This window comes from Rattus norvegicus, chromosome 8 (genome assembly GCF_036323735.1).
Source record: "Rattus norvegicus strain BN/NHsdMcwi chromosome 8, GRCr8, whole genome shotgun sequence".
Classification (NCBI taxonomy): domain Eukaryota; kingdom Metazoa; phylum Chordata; class Mammalia; order Rodentia; family Muridae; genus Rattus; species Rattus norvegicus.
The window spans coordinates 63,574,958-63,596,847 of record NC_086026.1 but is presented as its reverse complement, the minus strand read 5'-3'; the positions used below and the strand labels follow the sequence as shown (position 1 = coordinate 63,596,847).

The 21,890-nt window shown below is 46.0% G+C and overlaps 1 protein-coding gene and 1 non-coding gene across 2 annotated transcripts in view; one reads left to right on the top strand and one right to left on the bottom strand.

Moving 5' to 3' along the window:
• Window positions 1–21,578, bottom strand: part of Gldn (gliomedin) — a 44,077-nt gene extending 22,499 nt beyond the window's left edge. The window contains exons 1-2 of the mRNA NM_181382.3: window positions 21,044–21,578; window positions 1,677–1,728 (exon numbers count right to left, since the gene is read on the bottom strand). Of these exons, the coding sequence (NP_852047.2) occupies window positions 1,677–1,728; window positions 21,044–21,406 (415 nt within the window). The 5' untranslated portion in view covers window positions 21,407–21,578. The remainder of the gene's footprint in view (window positions 1–1,676; window positions 1,729–21,043) is intronic.
• Window positions 14,172–14,252, top strand: LOC120094446 (small nucleolar RNA SNORD113/SNORD114 family). Its single transcript, XR_005488760.1, has one exon. It is a non-coding gene; the product is annotated as a small nucleolar RNA SNORD113/SNORD114 family (small nucleolar RNA).
• Window positions 21,579–21,890: the final 312 nt, after the last annotated feature.

The following is a 21,890-nucleotide window of genomic DNA, read 5'->3' as shown; positions in this document are numbered from 1 at the left end:
TCTGCAGCGCTCATTACCTCACATGCGGGAGCTCTGAAGAGGGACTTCCACAGATGGGAGGGAGGCGCTTACACCACTAGAGTTTCTGGACAAAGGATGGGCTTTCTGAAGACATTTCATTTCCTGTGAGGGCCTAATGCTGCGTAAGTAATTCAATTAGCATTTCCCAAGAAGCCACAGGATTACGGCCTTTCTGAGGCCAAAATAAGGGGTGAGAGTTAGCCTTGGCTTGGAGGCTCCAATTCTTAAGCCACAAGTTCATCTTTTGGACAAACTCACTCCCGAGTGAGGAGAGAAACTGAGGCAAATGCTGTAGCAATTGGCCAGGTTCCTGGCATCCAGGTACTGACTGAGAAACTTCTTTACCCTGTAAGGTGCTGAAGAGTTCACAGCAGCCCCTAGGGACAGCAACCTCAGCGTCCTAGCGTAAGCGTTTGTCCTCTAGGTCTCGTGGGCATCTTTAGAGTCCAAGGAAGTGTTTGCTCACCTCATTCCTACGGTTTTAATGAGAACATTGTTAATTTCCCTCTCTCCTCAGGATGCCGACCTTCTCAGGAGGACGAGTAATAGAACATCCATAGTCAGGCTCTATGGAAAGGTCAGAGCACCCCTTGGCTTAGGTACAGGGAGAGTGACGGCTCTGAATCTGGCTTCTCCCTTGCCCTCACCTTCACGGGGCCTGACTCTAAGGTGAGGGGCAGGCTTCTGTCAGGCCCTCATCCATTACTGGGCACATATGTATCTGTAAACCCAGTACCCAGGAAAGCTGGGGAAAGAGGCTTCATACATTTGAAGTTCAACTGGGCTACATAGCAAGATCCTATCTTGAAAACAAACAAAACCAACCTCCTTCTTCAAAACAAAACAAACCAAATGACCACAAAACCCCCAGGCATTCCTCCTTGTATTAGTCATTACTTGACCCATTATACCTCCTGGCTAGTTCTTTTCATGTGTCCCCGAGCCACTGAGAAATGGGAGTAGGGTGTACGGCCAGCCTGTAAGTCCACCTAGCACAAGAGATACTCCCTAAAAGTGGCTCGGCAGACGATGTGTCTGCTGTGCAAGCCCGATGTCCTGAATTTGATCCTTGGACCCTCATACAGGCAGAAGGACAGAACCAACTCTATACAGTTGTCCTCTAACCCCTCTCTCCCCTCCAACATGCGAGTCATGGCCCACACATGCCCTACCCTCATATCATACACAGACACAGAGATACTGAATAGAAACAGGAAGACCTTAGTTCATGATCACAAAGCGCATTCATCCGGCACTGTCTATGCTGCACATTTGAGACGGTGGAATAATTCTACCTGGTGCAGAGAGGAGCTTCTCAGCAGAGGGAGCTCTACTGGGTACTTCTTTTTCCCTTCTTCATTTTCCCCTTTAAAACCAGCGGGTGAAGAGAAACAGCCTTGGCCCTCACTTAGGGTCACATACATTTCTAATTTCTCAAGTCCTAGTTATTTTCCATGACTACATTTCTGTGACAATACCAGAAAATAATACTCTCATAATCACATTACAGTTGGTTTTATTTCTATGAAAAACATCTGGTCAAAAGAAAGACGGTGCATTTTTGTCACAGAGTGCCCCTAGGTGTGCTTTTGGGCCCTGACTCTTTGGTGAGCCCAGTGTTGCACCCGGCCCTCCGGGGAGTGGCACAGACCTACCTGTAAGGCAGATGCCCTGGGTGCTGTTGCACAGGTCTATCATCACCCGGATCTGTGAAGAGAGAGGTGATTAATGGCAAACAGTAGACAGCGGGCTTGGGAGATGAACTTTCTTCAGGTGAAGCAGAAAGCAGCTTGGAAAATCTGCTAGGTAACTTCAGGGCAATAGGCTTATGCCCGAGGAAACAAACGGTCAGGGGATGCTGGGAGCGGGAGGAAAGGTCCTCCCATGGTCATCGAATTCCAAATGGTGAGCCCTAAACTATGCATGCAAGTAACGTTATAGAATCTGAGCCGAGTGCACTTATGCACATGTATGTGTATATGCACTTATACGTATAGGTTGTGTAATAACCATGAAGATAAAAGCCGTAAAAGAGAGTAGGGAGGGGTACATGGGAGGCTTGGAATAGGGAAACTGGAGAAATTATGTAACCATATTTAATACCAAAAACCAAACTAATGCTCACAAAACTCTGAAGAGCCAGGCATGGTGGCACAGGCCAGTAATCCCAGCCATTCCAGAGGCTGAGGCAAAGGACGGCAGGTTCGAGGCTTTGGGCTACAGAGTGAGTTCAAGGCCGGTGGTCAATGTATAGAGACCCTATATCTGACGTTAAAGAGCTAAGGATACAGGTCTATGGTAGAGTACTTGCCTGTATGCATGAGGGCCTACAGTCAGTCCTTAGGATAGCATCGAACTGCAAAGAAACCTTTGAAAGAGCCATGGATATTGGATCCGAGTAGTTCCCTTCAGCTTCTGAGAAGACAGAGGGGATTCCTATAGAATTCAGTTTTCCTATGATAATGGGCAGACTCCCGAATCTGAAAAGCTTGCTGTGAGAGCCTGAATACCGAGCACATCCTCCCTGACCAGGTAGGGAAGCACTGAGGAGGTATTCAAGCCTTCAACATGCTAGTAATTCATCAACCTGCCTGGAAGGCTGAGCTACCTCAGCCCCTAGCGCCTGGGAAAGTTCTCGATGGCTGAGTTCCTCACTGACACCGTCGGCTGGTCACAGTTACTGCCACAAGGGCTAAGCCTGATGTCCACCCTTCCACGCACTGCTGTCCTATTGGTCTGTGCTTTGCTCCCCAGAACCGAGTGTGATAATCTCAGGTCCACAGGTAGAAGTAGAGCGGTGGACATGCTTTTGTTTATATAAGGCAAGGAACGGTGCATGGACAAAAGCTTTAGTATGATTCTACACTGGTGTTTAAGAAACTGTGTGTGCGTGTGTGTGTGTGTGTGTGTGCATGTGTGCGTGTGTGTGTGTGTGTGTGCATGTGTGTGTGTGTGTGTGTGTGTGTGTGTGTGTGTGTGTGTGTGTGTGGTGTTGTGGGGGGACATCACATGAGATGGAGGTGGGAGACCGGGTGGAAGAAACTGTACTAAGCTCAACACGTCATGAAGTCTTTTCTTCACGGATCGACTGTGCCTTCTGTTCAGTTACTGTCAGTGTTTTGGTCTGGAAAGAAGGCTCGGAGATTACTAGCATTTGCTGCCCTATGGAGGACTGAAGTTCAGTTCCCACACTTACTGCCTGCAATTCCAGACCCAGGGTATCCAAAATAATCTTCTGGCTCGGGAGGCCTCTGGACTCGGGTGCATGCATGCACGCAGACACATACAGATATGCAAAATTAAAAGTAAGGGGAAAAAATTCCCAAATCTCTTTTAAAAGATCGTATCTGGCTTGAAGAAAAGGTGATTTAGTTACTTGTGTTGGATGGGTCCGTTTGTTAGGGGATCCAGAGGGAAACTCATCCTGCATTTCATTTTACTTTTTGTGCCAACGATGTTTGTTGAGTGACACAGAAAGAGATTTGTGAGTTAAGGGAGTGCACATCACACATTCACACAAATGTAGCAAAACTGAGCTGTGCGAGAAATACGAGTGGGTTCCTCTTATCTGTGCTCATAGATTCAGCCAACGACAGGCTGAACAGATTCGTGCTTGCACTGAACGTGTGCCGGCCTCTTTTGCCGTTCCCTGAATGATACCCCTATTGTGTACACAGCATTTACACTGTATTAGGCATTATTAGGCAATCCAGAGGTGACTTAAAGTAGACAAGTGGATGTGCATAGGGTACATTCAACTGCTACATTATTTAAACTTAAACTATTTAAAGGGATTTGAGCATCTTGTGAGTTTGGTATTTACGGAGGGACATAGAATGAATCCCCTGAGGAGCTGGGGGTGGGGGTGATGTATTCTACTGTAGGATAAGGTCTAGAAACTAACGAATGCCTTGTGCATGTCTCAGGCACCTCCGCCGCCCAAGAGCGCTCTGAACGGAAGCGTATTGGGTAGCGCTCATTTCTAATAATGCCCCCGTCTACTCGGGGCACCCGGCCTGCTCGGGGACGGAGGCTCAACTCCAGGTCCACTGTACTCTCTAATGGCTTTGATAATTATCTTAACATGACCAGCCCCTCCCCCCACGGACTTGCTGCATTTTAGTTACTTCTATAAATGAATGTAATCAGCTGCACCGTGACAAAATTTATTGTCTTTAAAAAATATATAATTGCCCATTGAGCGGACCAGAAAAGACTTCACAATGATTCATCTGTTGCCTGGGGGATCACAGCTGAAGCTGTTTGCCACAGCCGAGCATCAATAGGGAAAATGAGTCTTTCTTCCTGACACTCATTACTGGTCTGGGGCAGACACAGCTGGAAACTGTGGGGAGGGAGTGTTCATTTCCTGACCTGTTGGCCTCATTTATAAGCTGAGTGTCAATTTACATGTTTTATAGGAAATTACTTTAATCTTCTCAGAAATAGTCTCTTAATAACTTAGGCACCATAAAACTATATTTGAAATGAAACATTCTGTATGAAAATGTGTGCTCATAAAGCCAGAAGTGACACCACACACACACACACACACACACACACACACACACACTGCTATCACAATGATTAAGAATTTCGATAGAAATCTAAAAATTAAGAATCAAAAGTCTAGATGATCAAGATCAAGAGTCATATTGATATAGAAGGCTTCTTAGGTTTTGATTTAGGACTTGAGGGTATAGAAGCGGAAGAGGCCTTTGAAGCCATTGCCCTGGGGGTGTCAGGCAGGCTCTGTCTACATCCCTGTCCCAGTCCCATTCCTGCCCCAACTCCTGAGGCCATAACCTGGCACTGCCACACTCCTCACTGCCCTGGGCCTGTCATGCTGTCTCACCATGGCTTTTTGTTGGCCCCACTGAAGGCTCCAATCAGGGTTTCCCTAACTCCTAGGTGAAAGGACCACGATACCCTGGTGGCCTCAGCTGGTTTTTGTTTTATTTTGGAAGCACTTACTATTTACCAATGCTACGCTGTTTATGTTAGTCACCCCATGCTCCTGGTAGGAAAAGTATACATGGGTTTCTGGACTGGCATTTTCATTGCAACACGGTTTGCATAGCAAGATGAGGCAAACGTCCTCAATATACCAGGCTTCATATTGATGACCTGTTATGTCAAAAACAACGTGATGGGTCAGGATATCCTTTCTGGAGAAGTGGCTTTGTCGTAGTAAGAAAAGTAGATAATAGCCACACAACACAACGATGGGCGCTGTCGGGGAACCCCTGAAGTTTCCCATGTATGCCTTCTCTTTGGTCAGTGTAACAGTGTATCAATGCCAGTGGGAGGGTGGGGCTGGGGATGCAGCTCAGTTGGTACAGTGCTTGCCTACTTTGCAAGAACCCTGGGATCCATTCCCAGAGCTGTACAAAACCAGACTGGAGCACATCCTAATCCCAACAGTCTGGCCTACATCAGATTCTGCCTCAACCACAAAGATAAAAAACCTGATAAACATAGCTTAGTCCTATGTCTCCTGGACAGTGACCGTTCCCTAGGCCTGTTCTTAATTGTGTAAATTATTATGATAAGCAAGTGAATGACCTAACAAAGGCTCCCAGCATCTGAAAACTGGCCTGCCATTATCAGATTCCTTGGGCTGGAGACAAAAGGCTCTGAGGATGTTTCCTACTGGTGGCTCAAACCACAGATGATGAAAGACTACCCAGAGGTCTGAAGTTGTGGTCAGATAATCTGGACTCAGCCAAGAAAGGCTGTCTCTTCCACGTGGTCACGGTGTGAAGAAAATTTGCAATTCCGAAAGGAACGTGCAGTTTGCCTTTATTTAAAAATTAAAAAAGAAAAAAGATCCTCAAGGCCAGCCACCTGGAAGGCACCTAACTGCAACTGAAGCCCTCCTTAGTCTTCCTCCCCAAACCTAACCTTAAACACAAATACAAAGTACTCTGACCTTGGCTGCGGGAGCCCACGAAATTAAACAAAGCAGCTGTAGATAAGCAAGTATAAAGAGTGTCTCCCCTTCGGAGAGAACGCGTAGCTGTGTGTGGTGGTGCTTGCCTGTCATCTGCAGGCGGGAGGTGGAAGGGAGGGGTGCAAGTTCAGGCCACTTTAGGGGGGAGACAGACGCACGCACACACACACACACACACACGCGCATATGCACATACGCACACATGCAAACATGCACATGCGTGCACACACACTCAAAAGAGTGAGGGGGTTTAGAATATTTCTTTATGTTTTAAAACTGTGGTAGAGGTGTTTTAAGATTGAGACTGTGAAAGTTTTTTGATATGAAGTCTCTTAGCTTGTGGACTGTTTTCCATATTGATAATAAGCTCTGGAAATTCAAATTTGATGTCTTGGAGCTGGCCTAAGGCTCACAGTGCAGCTCTGAGGTGTAGGTCCCAGCTGGTGCTGAGACCATTGGGGTAAGAGAACCACTGGGGCCCAGGCAAGTGAGCCTGCTCTGGTCATCTTGTCTTTCATTTTGCTTGGGATCCCCAAGAACCCAGGGGAACCCTCTTCCTCTCAAGCCAGTTCTGTTTACAGTGAACTCTGTAGATGGCTGTCAGCTTCACAGCATGGGACTGATAGGGACTTGGAATAGCTGTGTGCTGATACTAGAGAACTCAAGAAATACTTGCTTAACTGGGGAAGGAAGGTATCCCTCACCGTGTACACCATGCTTTCCTTACAGGAAGTAACATCGGTGCTGCTGGAGTTCGGGGAGTCACACCAAGAAGCACAGTCTTTTGCCCATACTGAGGACTTTATTTCTTTATGAAATGACACAGTCTTTCTCTAGTACCCAGACTGGTTTTGAAGTCACAAACTTCCTGTCTCAATCCGCAGGTGCTATGGCCCTATGTCTGCTTGTGTGCGCCAGGGAAATGTAAGCATTCGGGGGGGGGGGTCTCGGGGGTCGGGTGCTGGGGAGCTGGAGTGGTTAAGAGCATTGACTGCTTTCCCAGAGGTCCTGAGTTCAATTCCCAGCAACCACCTGGTGGCTCACAACCATCTGTAATGGGATCTGATGCCCTCTTCTGGTGTGTCTGAAGACACTGTACAGTGTTCTCATATACATAAAATAAATAAATGTTTTTTTTTAATGCAAGCAAGACTCCACTTTTGTTTGTTGTTTTGTGTCGCTGTTGTACGGGGTGGGAGGGGAGGAGGTGAATCCACTGCCCTGCACTTGTTTCGCAAGCACGCTGTTCCCAACCTATGTGCACACTGTACCCCTCCACACACAAATTTCAATCTAGAATTCTTACTCAGCCCAATTTTGTAAAATGAAGAAAAAGAAACTCCTGAGAGAACCAGTATAAGACAGAAACATATCTACTTAAAGGGGGAACACTGAAGAAGGTGAAGCTAAAACTTATTTTCCTTTTAAATAAAGAGACAAAATAAAGACACACTGTGAGTTCCAGGCTGTACCTATGGTCCTTGCACGGCTTATGTAATTGACTCCTTCTGTTAACTTCCAGGTTATATATTTCTGTTACTGCCTTCAGAGCAGTGGTTCTCAACTTTCCTAATGGTGACCCTTTAATGTGTGGTTCTTCATGTTGTGGTGACTCCCAAACATAAAATTATTTTGTGGCTACTTCACAGCTGTAATTTTGCTACTGTTATGAATCATAATGTAAACATCTGATGGGCAGGATATCTGATATGTGACCCCTGTGTAAGGATCATTTGACCTCCAAAGGGGTCATCACCCACAGTTGAGGACCGTGGCTTTGGAGACCGAAGGACCTGCTGAAGGTCACACAGCTAGCTTGGTAGTCAGGATGCAGGCTTTGTCCGATCCCAGTGCTTATGTTCTTAGTGGAGGTTTGGGTCATTCAGACATTTAACCTTTTGTGTGGTGGGTGCTGAGGATCGAACCTGGGACACATGCCTGTCAGTCATGTCCCCTCCCTCTGAGATAATTTTCAGATTTGTAAAGATCTTTCTCATGGAAAAAGAGAGTTCTCCCCAGAATTAAGGTTTTCTCCTTTCCCTGGACACGTTCTTATACAGACTATTGCAGGCCGCACTCAGTCGGCAAGCATGCCCCGTGTCCTTCTGTCTCTGAACCAGTCCACTTCTGTCCTTTCTCCTTTGTCTTTGATGCCCTCAGACCCCTGACTAGATTTGGAGAAGTGACTCCTTTTCCTTCTGTCTAGCCTCTAAGTTCCTTTCAGGAGCTCTAGACTGTAGATTTTCCTATCCACTCTAATGCTACCATCCTGACCACAAACAAGTCTTTTCTTGCCTAGTTTAATAACTTCATAGCCTTCTTCTTGCTTTGGGCCCATCTGCACACCTCCAACCACAGCATCTCTCTTCCTGGAAGCCATCTTCCTTATGACTTCTACTGATAAAGGAACTCTAGCAGCTTCTAATTGCTCACTGGCTTCGTTCTTAAAAGTTTCTTTTAGCCGAGCCAGTCAAACTTATTTGATTTCTCCTGCTTAGGGTCTCCAGTTTAGAGGGTGCCTGGCCAGGCTCCTTCTCTCTCAGAGTTGTTAGTCCAGTCCCCAGACACTCAAGTCATGATTTGCACTTTAAACGTTTCCCCTCCTTCTCGCCCAGACTCATAAAACTATCCTCCCACAGCAGCAGCGATTTCTTTCATTGTTAGGGCGTAAACGTTGGGCTCCTGCACACACTAATGCATGCTCTGTCAGCAGCAGCTCCCTTCCAGCCTCTGAGCTCCTCTCTTCCTGAGGGGTCCCATCCTCATCACATAGCTATAAGAGCTTTCCTTTTCGCAATCTTCCTATTCAGAGATTTCTATACTAGTGTCCTTGAAAGGGAGAGAGCACTTTTTCTTTTCCTAATGAACGAGATTCTAGCCTGTGCCCATCGCCTGCAGATTACTGAAAACAACAAACTGTAGAAGCATTTTGCAGCCCCCGTTGTACCTTGGGCACCGTGACCCATAACTCACTCCTCGTCCTCTCCAGGTCTCAGCTAGAGCGGAGGAAGAGCTCCCAAAGTTCTCAGCAGTTCAGGGAACATGGGAAACTTTCTAAGTAGCAAATGAAGAGATTACTGCCTTGCGTTCAGAACAAACTTCACAAATTGCATTTTGAATGAGCTTCAGCTGGTCTTTTTGTTTTAACTTTACCTTTCAGTGAAGAAAATTGTGTCCTGAACTCCAGTTAAACTAGAAGTAAATTATATCTATTTAAGACGGAGCGCTGTTAAAACTCGAAGATCTACATAAAAGCAACTAATGAGCTTGAAAAATGCTCTCTTTTTTTTCTGTGGCAGAATCACAACTTAAAAGCTTCAGCTTCTTTACACAACATGACCTTTAGTCTGCAGATAAAAATGCGTGTAAATTAAGCTTGAATGTCAACTAGATTTAGCCAAGGATTCTTTGTTGATGGTGGGAGTGGGGTAAGGGCCACGAGGAATGTAGAAGGAAAAAAAGTCTTAGACTTAAAAAAAATTTTTTTTAACTACATAAGTGTATTCTGTCAATGACTACTGTTCTGGTGACTCCCACCTTAGTAACCAACCACATCCTGGGGTACACAAGACCCCCCAGAAAAGAAGTTATCCTCTTCTTTAGAAGTACTTATTGCTTTGTGTTCCCTTCAGATTCTCTCGATTTTCCAGAATAAAGAATGAATTCTTTTGTTCGTTTTTTAAATGCCACTAATAGGAACCAGCAGAAGCTAACAGTAGAAGAGACAGGGGGAAAAGATAACAGTGGCTTTCAGAGGTCACTGTGTCAAACAGAAGGGTGGGGGGCCAGGCAGTCCAGCACTTTGAAGTCTGTCTTGCTGCATACGAAGGTTAATTATGATTTTCTATTTGTTTATTTATTTATTTATTTTTGGTGGCTCTGGGGAATGGACCCAGGGTCCTTTGCATGCCAGGCCACTTAGCTGCATGCCCTGTCCCCTGTTGTGCTGTGAGTGACATAAAGATGGGTTATTTTGATGGCGATCTAAGCTTCTGGAGGCCACACGGTTTCCCAAAGTAGCAGTGATAAAAGCAGAATACAGACTCCAGGAATGGGAAGGAATTTGGGAGCAGAGAGTAAACTCAGAGCTCAGGGCAAGAGGGCTCACAACTGCATAATACCACGGCAGGTTTTCTATCTCCCACCTCCCAGTTGTTACATTGAAGCCATGTGCTAGCATTAGGAAATGACAGCATCCAGTGTGGTGGGCATGGGGGCCCAGGAGGACACAAAAGCAACGTGTCAGGAGTGAGCTCAGTGTTCTTATAAAAAGAAAATGGGTGTTTTGTTTCGTTTGAGACAGAATCTCACTAGGTAGCCCCAGATGTCCTGGAAACTGACACTGTAGACCAGCTTTGTCTCCAGCTCAGAGATCTGCCTGCCTCTGCCTTCCGAGGCATGGGATTAAAGGTGTGTGCTACAAAGGATACAAAAGGATACAAGGATACAAGCAAGGATACAAAAGGAGGACTCAGAAAGTACGTTTACTTTCTTTCAAGGGTATTAGAAGACCCTGCTATTAAGGTCACAGTCCACCATGTCCAGATAGCCCTCCAAGCTTAGTGCAAAATGGAGGGAGGACCCTCTTTCTCAGCAAGGCTTCCCCTCCTTTGCCTGATCTTATCTGGAGAGTGTCTCTAAACACAGATACATGGCCTTATCTGGAGGATGACCCTGCACGAAGCTTCCTGTAAGTGCTGCACATAAGATCTTCCCACCGTATGATAATTAGGTATTGTTTTATGACCAATCAGCTCTTTCCACCCATAGCCCTGAGAGCCTATATATACTCTACCCCTGGAACCGTAGTAAAGTAGAGCTCTCTCACCGAGGCAGTCTCTGGAAGTCCTTTCATCACACTCACTGACATCCAAACCCTGCTTGCCACTTCTGCTCCCTCTACCCTCACGGGCCAGTGGCCAACGACCCCCAGAGGAGAAGGGAGAGCCACAGAGAGTGTCACCTATGAACTGGACTATGCTCTACCAGACACTGAGTATGCTGGCATGCAGGACCTAGACTTCCCCACTACTCCGGGCTGTGAAAAGTAAATTTCTGTTGTTTAAAAGAACCCAGCCTCCGGTAATTTGTTACAGGTGCCTCAGTAGACTAAGATAGTGACCATTTTTGGCTTGTTTGTGGTCCTGGGGATTTTTTTTTTCACATGCTTAGCTCGAGTCGAGTCCTACTACTGAATTTCATCCCCAGCCCAGGGATTTAAAATGACAGCTTACTGATGACCTGACTCTGATACTGGGTTCTGCTCTTACATTTTCTTCAAAATTCCTAGAAACTGTGTGAGACAGGCATTACAGATGAGATCACAGCGGCTCGGAGACCTTTGGAGATGCCCGAGGTTACACAGCTACCCTGCTGAAAATCCACTCGACTTCCATGTCCACTGTGTCCATTCCTATACACTTCAGGGGTCATTCAGGCGTACGGCTTGGATAGGGACCTAACAGTGAAGGAAGGATGCTGTATTGCTCAAATTACGAGTGGGTATATGGGGGCTGACATCACAGCAGAGAGCCGAAGCCCATCACAGAGAGATCTTAGGACAATGGCTCTGGGAGAGTCTGTGGGCTGAGAATCCACCCTTTGACAAAGATTCCTTCATCAAGCGTCCTCAGCCTGTGAGGTAGTGTGGTTCCAGGTGGGCTGATGTCTGGGCTTATTGTCACCCCAGGGTGAAGTGGCACTTTTTAGGGTTTATGTGACTTTGAGTTAGAAATGGTGGGGGTAAAGATGAGAACAGATTATTCAACGGGCTCTGGAAGGCAGTATTGGGTTCTGGCTGTAAGGCTCAGCAGGCTCACCCGACCCTGAGGTAGGCTTTATTTAGTTCCTTTTAATAGCTGTGTGGGAACAGGTCCTCGTGGCTTCCTGCCATTCATTTGGTCAACACCATTTTCCTACTCTCGTGGCTCCAGATGTTTAGCCCCGACTCACTATTTCTTCCATATGTCCTTAGATGACCGTGGCAATTTTATATAGCTGTCCCACAGATGCTGTCAGCAGACCTTCTGTCACCAAGTCCACAGATGCTCAAGTCTCTGTGTAAGTGGCACAGTGTTTGCATATAAGGAATATATATCCTTCTGTATACCTGAGGTCACGTCTAAGTGAAGAGTGACAAGTAAAACAAAAACCTACAAATTTAACATAGAAATAATTGTTTTCAGCCAGGTATGGTGACACGTGTCTGCAATACTAGTACTTCAGGGGCAGAAGCAGGTGGATCACAAGGTTCAAGGCCACCCTTAGCTACTAAGTTGGAGACCAGCTTTGTTACATGGGACCTAACTCAAAAAATTAAGTAAAATAAATTAGGGCTGGAGAGATGGCTCGGTTGGCGACATGACTGTTGAACAAAGGCGAGAGTCTGAATTTGGATCCCCAGTGTCTACAAAAAGCTGGACACAGTGTGCCTGTGATTCCAGCCTGGTACAGGGCAGGGGCAGTGGAGGCAGAAGCACCCCTAATGCTAACAGTCATATTAGTGGCTACTCCCAAAGTCTTTTGAGTCAGGCTTGTAAATAACACGGCTGTGATCAAGTTAAATAAATCAAGCTTGTTTAAAACCACCCGAGACACAACACTGGATGTTCTAAGATGGCCTCTAGCAATGTGAATGTTGTTTAGTCCAAATTGTTCCAACCAACTCATTTCTCTGTCTCTGTCTCTGTCTCTGTCCCCCCTCCCCTCTCCTCTCCTCTCCCTCCTTCCCTCCTCATTTCCTCCTTTCCTTCCTCTTCCTTCTTGCTCTGCTGTCAATATTTAAAAGTTGAGGTTTTTACTTCTCCTGAAAACAATTAAGAGTGGGCTCCGGTTCTTGTGTGACGGCCATCATCAAGAGCACGTGTTGTATGCTTCAGTCAGGATATATCCTGCAGCGAATGAGTTCCCCAAAGCCACAGGTTGGAAACGTACCCCTCCAATTCATGTTACTTGCATTCGGAAGTGAGGACTTAGGAAGGTGATTAGGATCAATGAGGGGAGTTCTCATGACTACATCAGCATCATTATAAGAAAGAGACCTGAGCTAAGAGCCTTGTGTTGGCCTTGTGGTGCTCGGCCACTCTCCAGGAGAGTCCTCTGGGTCTAGCACCATATCCCTGGACTGCCCAGCTTCCGGAACGATGAGCCAAATAAAGTTGTATTATTACAAACTCCCCGGCACTGGGTTTTTGCTATAAGAGCAGAATATGAACTAAGAACCTAGGGTTGTCATAGTGACTGATGTGTTCAAGGGCAGCAGCCACGTTACCTGTGCTTTAGGGGCCTTTTCATCCACATTAAGAAGAGAGTCATTCAATTAAATTCTCAAAAGCAATACTTAAAGCTAAATAATGTGATGGCCACAACATTGCGAGTCTGAGGTCCACATCATAATCTATGCACTGCATGCTGGGATCCTGGTGAGAGATGTTAGGAATAGTCTACTTTGAACACGGAGTTTAAATGTAGATTTAAAAAAATTGGAAATCATGTCTAATAAGACATAATCCCATAGCAAGAGTGCTAATCATCTTGACTGGGTAGTATCTGAGTCAGAAACGATGACAGAGGATTCCCCATAAGCCATGGAAAATCATTGGCTATGTTCCTAGTGACGTCACAGTCATGGCGTTTGATGTGTCAGGAAGAGCCAATCCAAGTGGATTGAAAGCTCAAGCGAGAGATTGGAGAGAGGAGAAGTGATCAAGGCAGATAGCTGTAAATTATGGATGAGTAAAGAGAAAGTTCATCTTTTTGTCATTTTTTTTCTGCGTTTTACTCTCAGAATAGATACCTCTAAGGTGATTTCTACGTTCTTCCTTAGTCTTGAGGTTTGGGATTCCTGGTTTGGGTCAGCAGAATTGCAAGAGTGTGAATTCATCCTATATTCTTCAGTATGATTTTTTTTTTCCTGCATGTAATGCCTCTTCCCGTATGAGTTGATTATCTTGGGAGAGCAACTGTAGACAGTGGTTCAATAAGGAACGCATATGAAAAAAATATGTTCCATGAACTGATTCCAGATGAAGAGTGTGCAGTGACAGAGGTAGTGACCACTGCCAACGATGCTGTAAAGTTTAAAGTACACTCAAGCATCTGGTAGTTAATGTTAGTTTTCAATGGAAATCTTACCAGCACTACTAGTGATCAGCTGCTCAATAAATGCAGCACAATTTAGAGACTGGGGGGATGATGTTAGATCACTGATGACCATAAAAGATGTGGGAGTCGTCTGAGACATGCATGATGACCACAACATTGTGAGTCTGAGGTCCACATAAAGAAAAAAAAAGCTAAATAATGATGGAAAGGTCATTCTTACCCTCTGTGATTTTAGTTTTTCCTATTTACTTTCCATTTTCTTAGGTACAGGGTAAAGCAACACACACCTTTTTCTGCCTTGTTTCCTTTGCTTGGAACGCATCCGGGGGATTAGCTCGCACAGACAGAGCATCTCCTCGTTCTTATTACACCGCTACTTGTCAGTGCTGCAGGATCAGCTTCTTATGCAACTGACAGACGTGGTCATCACAGCCTTTTGTATTCACCAACATTCTGCAGCTAGTGACTCAGAACATGCCACTCATGGGCGTGATAGTCTATCGTGCAAGATATGCTCTCAAGAATGAGACTGCGGGGTCAAAGGGGAAGTGTATTCTCAATTTTTCTAGATTTGCCAAACTGATTTCCTTACCCTAGCAGCCTGGCTACTTCCCTTCAGCTTCCCTGGCACCGTGTGCCAGTCATGGAAAATGATGAAACTCTATTTTAGGGTAGTTGCAGGTTACATTTTAAAATTAAGGTACCTGGGGCTTAGTGGGTAAGGGCACTTGTTCTTGCAGAGAACCCAGGTTTGATTCCCAACATTCACACGGCAATTCCAGTTTTAGGGGATGCGATGCCTTCTTCTGACTTCGTGGGTACCAGGCACGCGCGTGGTGCAGAGACGCACATGTGAGCAGAACACTCATTCATGTTAAGCAAAACAAATTAAAGAAATTGGTTTTCTCCAACATGTTGAAGAGACATTTGGAGGGATGGGAAAGCATTTAAGCAGGGGTGGGAGAAAAGGGGAAGAGAGACAAGTGGCTAAGGTACGTGGGTTACCGAATGTAAGGATGTAAGAAAAATCCTTATGTGAGCACAGCACTTCATAAGCTAATAAAAATAGAATCTAAACATTTAAATAGAACTATCATGAATGGGTAGCCAATGCTTTCCCCAAGATATGGGTTATTAAGTGAAAATCCAGTCACAGGATGCTTCCGTGTAAGTTATCAGTCAAGTAGGCCCCAGAGGCACCCAAAGCACAGGCCACCATCTTCACTCTTGGTATCCCGCCATAACCACGCAAGACCTATGACTGAAGATAGCAAACCCTTTGGTGGCAGGACTTTTAAACTAATCTGGGTACTTCTCATCTGTTGTCCAGCTTTCATGGTGCTGGAAAGTCCTGGACACTGGAGGAAAAAAAGTTGTCAATGGTCTTACCCAGCACTAGGCCCTGCATGCTACACTATCAACTTACCAGGGAAGGTGTGCTCACAGAAACAACAGTGACACGCACACCATGGGGTTGACTAAACTACTTTCTGATTGGATTTGAGACCTGCTTCATAAAAGGGGATTCATGCTTGATACTGTAACTTTGCCAAGAGTCCATGACAAGGGTGGTCATTAACCTACTAACTATTTATGTTCATACCCGTGGTTTAGTGCTGCTCTCAACCCTGGTCAGAAAAAAAGGACTTTTTTATGTGTATGGTATTTGACCCACATATATGTCTGTGCACCATGTACATAAAGTACCCATAGAGTCCAGAAGAGGTCGTGGGCCCCTGAAACTGGAGTTACAGATGCTTGTGAGCTACCCCGTGGGGGCTGGGAATAGAATCTGCAGTCGGTGCCCTCAACTGCTGAGCCGGCTCTCCAGCCCCCAAGGAAATCTCTTTCTGTGTGGATGGCAGGTAATAAAAAAAAAAAACCCTCCTAACTGTTCAAAATCTTGAGAATAAGTGATATCTGAGAATTAGCGGTAAGTGAGAATTAGTGGTAAGTGAGACATATATATCAACCTCATCAAGGTTCACAGAACATGGAAGAAGGGACAAACGTAAGAGACAGAGGATGGGCAGTGTTAGGTACCACACCCGATTGGAAAAATAAGATATAAAAATACAGCATGGCTGCTCTTAGGTATGGTGAAGGAAAAGGTTTACTGTAGCATAGCCAGAGGAACCTGGAAGAGTCCAGAGTGAACATGGACAGACTGAGCCACCCTGTGAGAATAGATAGCCAGGAGGAGGAGGAGGAAGAGGGGGAGGAGGAGGAAGAGAGAGAGGGGAGAGAGAGAGGAGAGAAGAGAGGAGAGGAGAGGAGAGGAGAGAGAGGGAGGGAGGGAGGGAGGGAGGGAGAGAGAGAGAGAGAGAGAGAGAGAGAGAGAGAGAGAGAGAGAACTAGCATAGCCCAAAGGATTGGAGAGTTCAGGGTAAGGGGCTGTGTAACTGGTAGGAACAGAGTGATGCTGGGAGAGACCTGCAGCCAGAATCTGCTTTGATATGTCAAACAGAGACCTCAGCCATTTGTTCCCAGTTTGAGACCTGACCTAAGTAGAGCCGTGAATGCCGCCTTCTGAACATGCTATGTCCATTGCACCCATGAGTTCTCTGCAGCTACAGTTACCTGCAGGAGCTAGCGGGATTCGTTAACATTGTAGCAGGAAGAACTCACTAGACCTGTGGTTACAAAAGAAAAGCAGAAGAGGGCAGGAAGGTGATGTTGGGAGGTACTGGGTGTTTCTAGGGCATCGAGAGCGTGGAATGATACTTTAATGTTTTACTTCCCACTGGATTCTGTTATTGTTTATAGTAGTTGGTTATCAACAATTTTTCTTGGGTTTTCCAGGTAATATAGTAATATAATCTAATGAGAGCCAGACTTTCATTTCTTAACACATATCCAACGACTTTCCTTTGTCTGTTTTCTCTGGCTAATCCTAGGACAAGCTGAGTCACCTAAAGCAAGCAATAGTGGACGGTGCTCTTGGGAAGATTGCTAGTGAGCAGAAAGCTGGTTTTTGAAGGTAAGAGATTCTCATTATATTTTACCTTGATTTGCATGGTAATGGAATACTTTAAAAAGTATTGGAGAGATGGGCCAGTGTTTAAGAACACTTGGTGGGACCCTGTTTGGGTTTCCAGCACCCAGATGGTGGCTCACAACCTTCTGTAACTCTATTGCCAGGTGATCTGAAGCCTTCTGACTCCCAGGCATACACATGGTATACACACAGGTAAAATGCATACCATAAAATCAACCTTTAAAATGATAGAAAATTGGGTGATGGCATCACTTGGCTTTAATCCCAGCACTTGGAAGGCAGAGGCAGGTGGATCTCTGAGTTGAAGTGGAGACTGGCCTGGTCTTACAAAGCAAAATAAAATGGTTAAAAGCACTGGCTACTCTTCCAGAGGACCCTAGTTTTGAGCATGGCGGCTCACAACTGTCTGTAACTCCAGTTCCAGAGGAGCAGACATCCTCACACAGACATATAACTAGGCAAAACAGCAACACACATGTAATTAAAAAATTTAAAAAATATATAGAAAATTAAACAAAGAGCTAGCTAGGTATGGGGCTTAGGAGACTCAGGCAGCTAGAGGGAGATCTCGAGGGTAGCCTATGACATGGTAAAATCCTCTCTAAAATAACAATCTGGTGTAGGTCTTAAACTCTATCAAATGCCCTTTGTAGTCTCAGAAAGTTATTTAATTATATTTATCTTCCTTGAAAAATTATTTGGATTTACTTTAAAATAGAAAACGTAACTTCTTAGAGAGGTATCCAGGCTTTTGAATGACCTCTTAGATGTAGGTGTGTTCTTGGTAGCCATGGCTAACAGTTGCTATGGAGATATACTCACCAGCTTCTGTGCGTTGCAGGTTTTCTATGCTACTTCGATTTTTTTTTTTAAATGAAAGTTCTGGAGGCTATAGGTTTAGGGACAGAAAAGATAACGGAGCAAAGATACCAGGGTATCAGTAAAGGTAAGATATAAAGAAAGAGGAGGTAGGGGGAGAGGAAAGGGGGAGAAGGAAGCACGTAGAGAGAAGTGGGCAGGGGGTCGGATTGATTCTGCTGGAAGATTACAACAGGTTGTGGGGAAGAGAAACAAGGCAGCAGTGTGCCCCCTACAGGACAGGAGGAGGTAGGTCAGTGCTCATCTTTCTCGTGGGTTCTTGGCACCCCTTGTTCCCTTTCTGGCCAGATGCTCCCCAAGCCATGCCTACTGTCTCACTCAACACCTTTCCTACAAAACATTCACTTGCTCGCAAAACCGTTAATATGCTTGTTTATGTCAAATTAACTGCAATAATTTCTGCAATAATTACTGATTTTTCTTTAAAAGACAAAGTCATTTACAGCTGCCAACCAGAGTGTGTGGAGCAGAATGCCCGTGCTGAGTGGTGTGCCTTTTGTTTTAGCCAAAAAGCACAGAAACAACACACAAGGGAGCGTCTTGGCTAAATAGACCACTCTGGAATGTTATTCAAAAATGCTGCTATTAATCTGCATAGAGCTTGCTTCTTTGTCCTCAGATCTCCAACACAGAGTCTGAGCATGAGGCCCTGGGGTGGATCACTGATCTTACATTCAAGATCTGAAACTATAGAAGAAGGCTCTGGGCATGGATGGGTATTTCAATCATAAGAAGTAGACATGTCTACTTCCATGATTTATTCTAGAGTCTTCTCTTAGCTGTTAAGACTTCCGAAGACTTATCAAGTCTACTTGAGGTGCCCAGTGATTTTTTTTTTAATAAATTGGTTTCTTGAGGAGAAAATTTGTGAGGATGAGAAGTGTATTGCTATAATAAATCAAGACAAACAAACAAAAACAAACAAACAAACAAAGGCATTTCAGCAGTGAAATTGGCTCCATTGCTTAAAGCAAGGTCTGGTGGGAACTGAAAGCATTTAACCCAGATACCTGACTCTCCTCAGGGTCTCATATCAATCTCATGTCTGTGGGTAAGTTAGTTCTCGGTCCCAGGCCACACTTCAAACTGATCCACTTGGATCCAGGCACCGATAAGGTTTTCGATTTTTCTGATGACTCTAGGGTTCTAGGACCGCCTTACTTAAAATGTGTCCCTCAAACCTGCAGCACTGGTATTGGTGGGCACTTGTTAGCCATGCAGAATTTTGTATCTTAGAACAGTGGTTCTTAACTTCTGGATCATGACACCCATAGGGGGCCGCATATCAGATCGTTACATTACGATTCATAACAGGAGTAAAATTACAGTTGTGGAGTATTGAGGAAATGATTTGATGGTTGGGGGTCACCACAGCCTGAGGAACTATCTTAAAGGGTTGCAGCATTAGGAGGGTTGAGAACCACTGTCCTAGACCATATGAATCAAGACCTGCATGGCACAACATTCACAGGATACGTATGTGCACTGTAGAGTTGTAGAATACATATGGCGCCGGACGACTTCCATGAAGACTACACCCATCAGTGTGATCCCTGTATTCTGGATCTCCCTTGGTGACTCTAAAAGGCCACAGCACATGCACTGCAGATGTGAGATCAGCGGGTGCTGCTAGCCGCTAGCCTCAGTTTCTGTGCTCATCTGTAACAGCAGCAGGCGTTCAGCGTGACCTGGGAAATGAACTCACTCTCTTCTGTTAGTGGCTGAATAGGCTGCAGTTTTCATCCAAACCGTCTACCTTAAAAGCAGGATTAAAGGTATAAAGTGCTGCTCAGATGGATCTCCCTTAGAAGGGTTTTTAAAAACCCTTAAAGTGCAGAACGAAGGGCCAAGAGAGTGGCCTAGAATTCCCTCAGCGAGTCCTCTTTGTCTTACAGAGGCTGTAGTTTCTGAAATTTTTGCTTAGGCTTGAGTTTTAGATGTTTACTTAAGTAAAAATGTAGAGCCAGAAATGGAAAGACCTTTTTTTTTTGCAAACTAGGTATTTGAAGTGTGTAGTGTTTGTAGTGCTAAAAGCCTTTAAGCTCGCACACGGTCTTTGAAAGCTTCTTTAATAACAGCAAATGTTTACAGTAGACTTCTCTTCAAATATGTAGGATTCCAAAGTATGGCTCGCCTGACTTGGAGGGACAATCAGACATGTTCTAATTTATGAAGTGAAACAAGACCATAGCTGTTGTACAGGATGAAGGGAATGGGAAGAGAAAAGAGCACGGGTTGTGACCTGAGGTAGCTATCAAAGAACCAAGGGTGCAAATCAACCAAAGGGAACTCCCAAAAACTGGAAGGAAGGAGTTTTTTCTTTAAAAGTCTTTCCTGTAGAGTAGTGTTTCTTAAATCTCAGGAAAAGAATGTGCAAATGGAATAGCTCAGAGAATGTGGAGGGACCCAGGGGTGTTGTGGCACATGCCTGTAATCCTGCCACCAAGGCGATGGGAGAGCTGCAGTCCAAGGTCACCCTTGGCTACACAGCCAGTTGAAGGACAACCTTCCCTGGATGCACACATTGAAAGTATGAGAATGCTCACACACCAGCAGTTCTGGCTTTCCATTCTTCTGAGCAACCCACAGGCCCCACATTAAGAACCTCTGCTTCATCAGTGCGTATTCGCATGCTAATAACAATTACACCGCATCAATTCCTCCTGTTTGGGACAGCTTGAGAGCCAGGAAGAAGTTCCAGCATATAGGTGGGAACTTTGGTCGTAGTTTTACAGGGATGAGCCCAGGCCAGATGGGAAGCCGAGCTACTAGAGTATACCATTCTGGGTGTCACTTCACACCCAGAAAACTTTTGTCAAAAGTTGGCAAAGGCTCTTAACTTTCTGCTCACGCTCCTCATTTACCTGAAGACTCAAAAGATGTCAGAAGTGAAGACTTGCCCTGCATGATCCCTGTAGATGAAGACACTGATCTCAAAAGAGTTAAGCAGCTTACCAGGATGACCTCCTTAACCACATAGATACCCAAGATTCTCTCCAGGACTTTGCCCCTGGCCAAGGGATCCTAGCTCCCATCACCTCCCGCTGTCCAGCCTGACCCGGGCACCACTGGGACGAGCCCCTGCCTACCGGCACCATGGAGTAGGTCATCATCATCATCATGTCCTGGCTCTCGGCGCGGATGTGTGACGCAGGCTCGCCGCCGTGGCTGCGCTTATTGCGCGCTGCACTCATGGGGTCCTGGGGTGGTTCGGGGACTCGGGCTGGCGCACGACTTAATTCAGCTAGAAAGGCGCGTAGGGCGCTGTCCTCGCGCTGCTCCCGGCCGTGTTGCGCCTCCAGTGCCCGCAGCGCCGCGCTCAGCTCGCGCCACTGGTACAGCACGAACACGGTGCCCACGGCGTTCAGCACTGACAGCAGCGCCACGGCCATCAGGGCGCCTCGCAGTCCCCAGCCTGTAGCCCCTTGGCCTCGCTCTGCGGCTCGGGTCATGTCTCTGTGCTCAGGCCGAACGACTCAGGGCAGCACTGGGCCTCCTCCCGCAGTGGCAGGTTTTATACCCTCGCGCGAGTGGTGGGCTGGTGGCAGAGTCGTGAGTCAAGCTGCCTTTAGACCCGTCTGGCGAGGCGGGTTGGGGACAGTAATCGTGGCGCCCCAGAAGCCCAGAGGGACAGGCAGACAGCAAGGGGGTGAGAAGCCAGAGGAGACAAGTGCGGAGGAGGGGCGACCAAGCAAATAGCAAACAGGCCTCCCTTCCTTTTCTTGCTGTCCTGCCCGTGGGCATTGCCAGGGCCCAGACAGGCATAGTCAGGGTCAGACTGAGGGGGAGGGCAGGAATTCTTAAAGCCTGAGAAGTTTCTAGATTCCACCCCCTTCTCCCTCCAGTCGTCTTTGGAGAAAACCAAAAGCATGCCCAAACGCCCTGTTCTTGGGAGGTCTGCTGCTTGGGCACAGACCCAGGCTGCCCATCACCCCT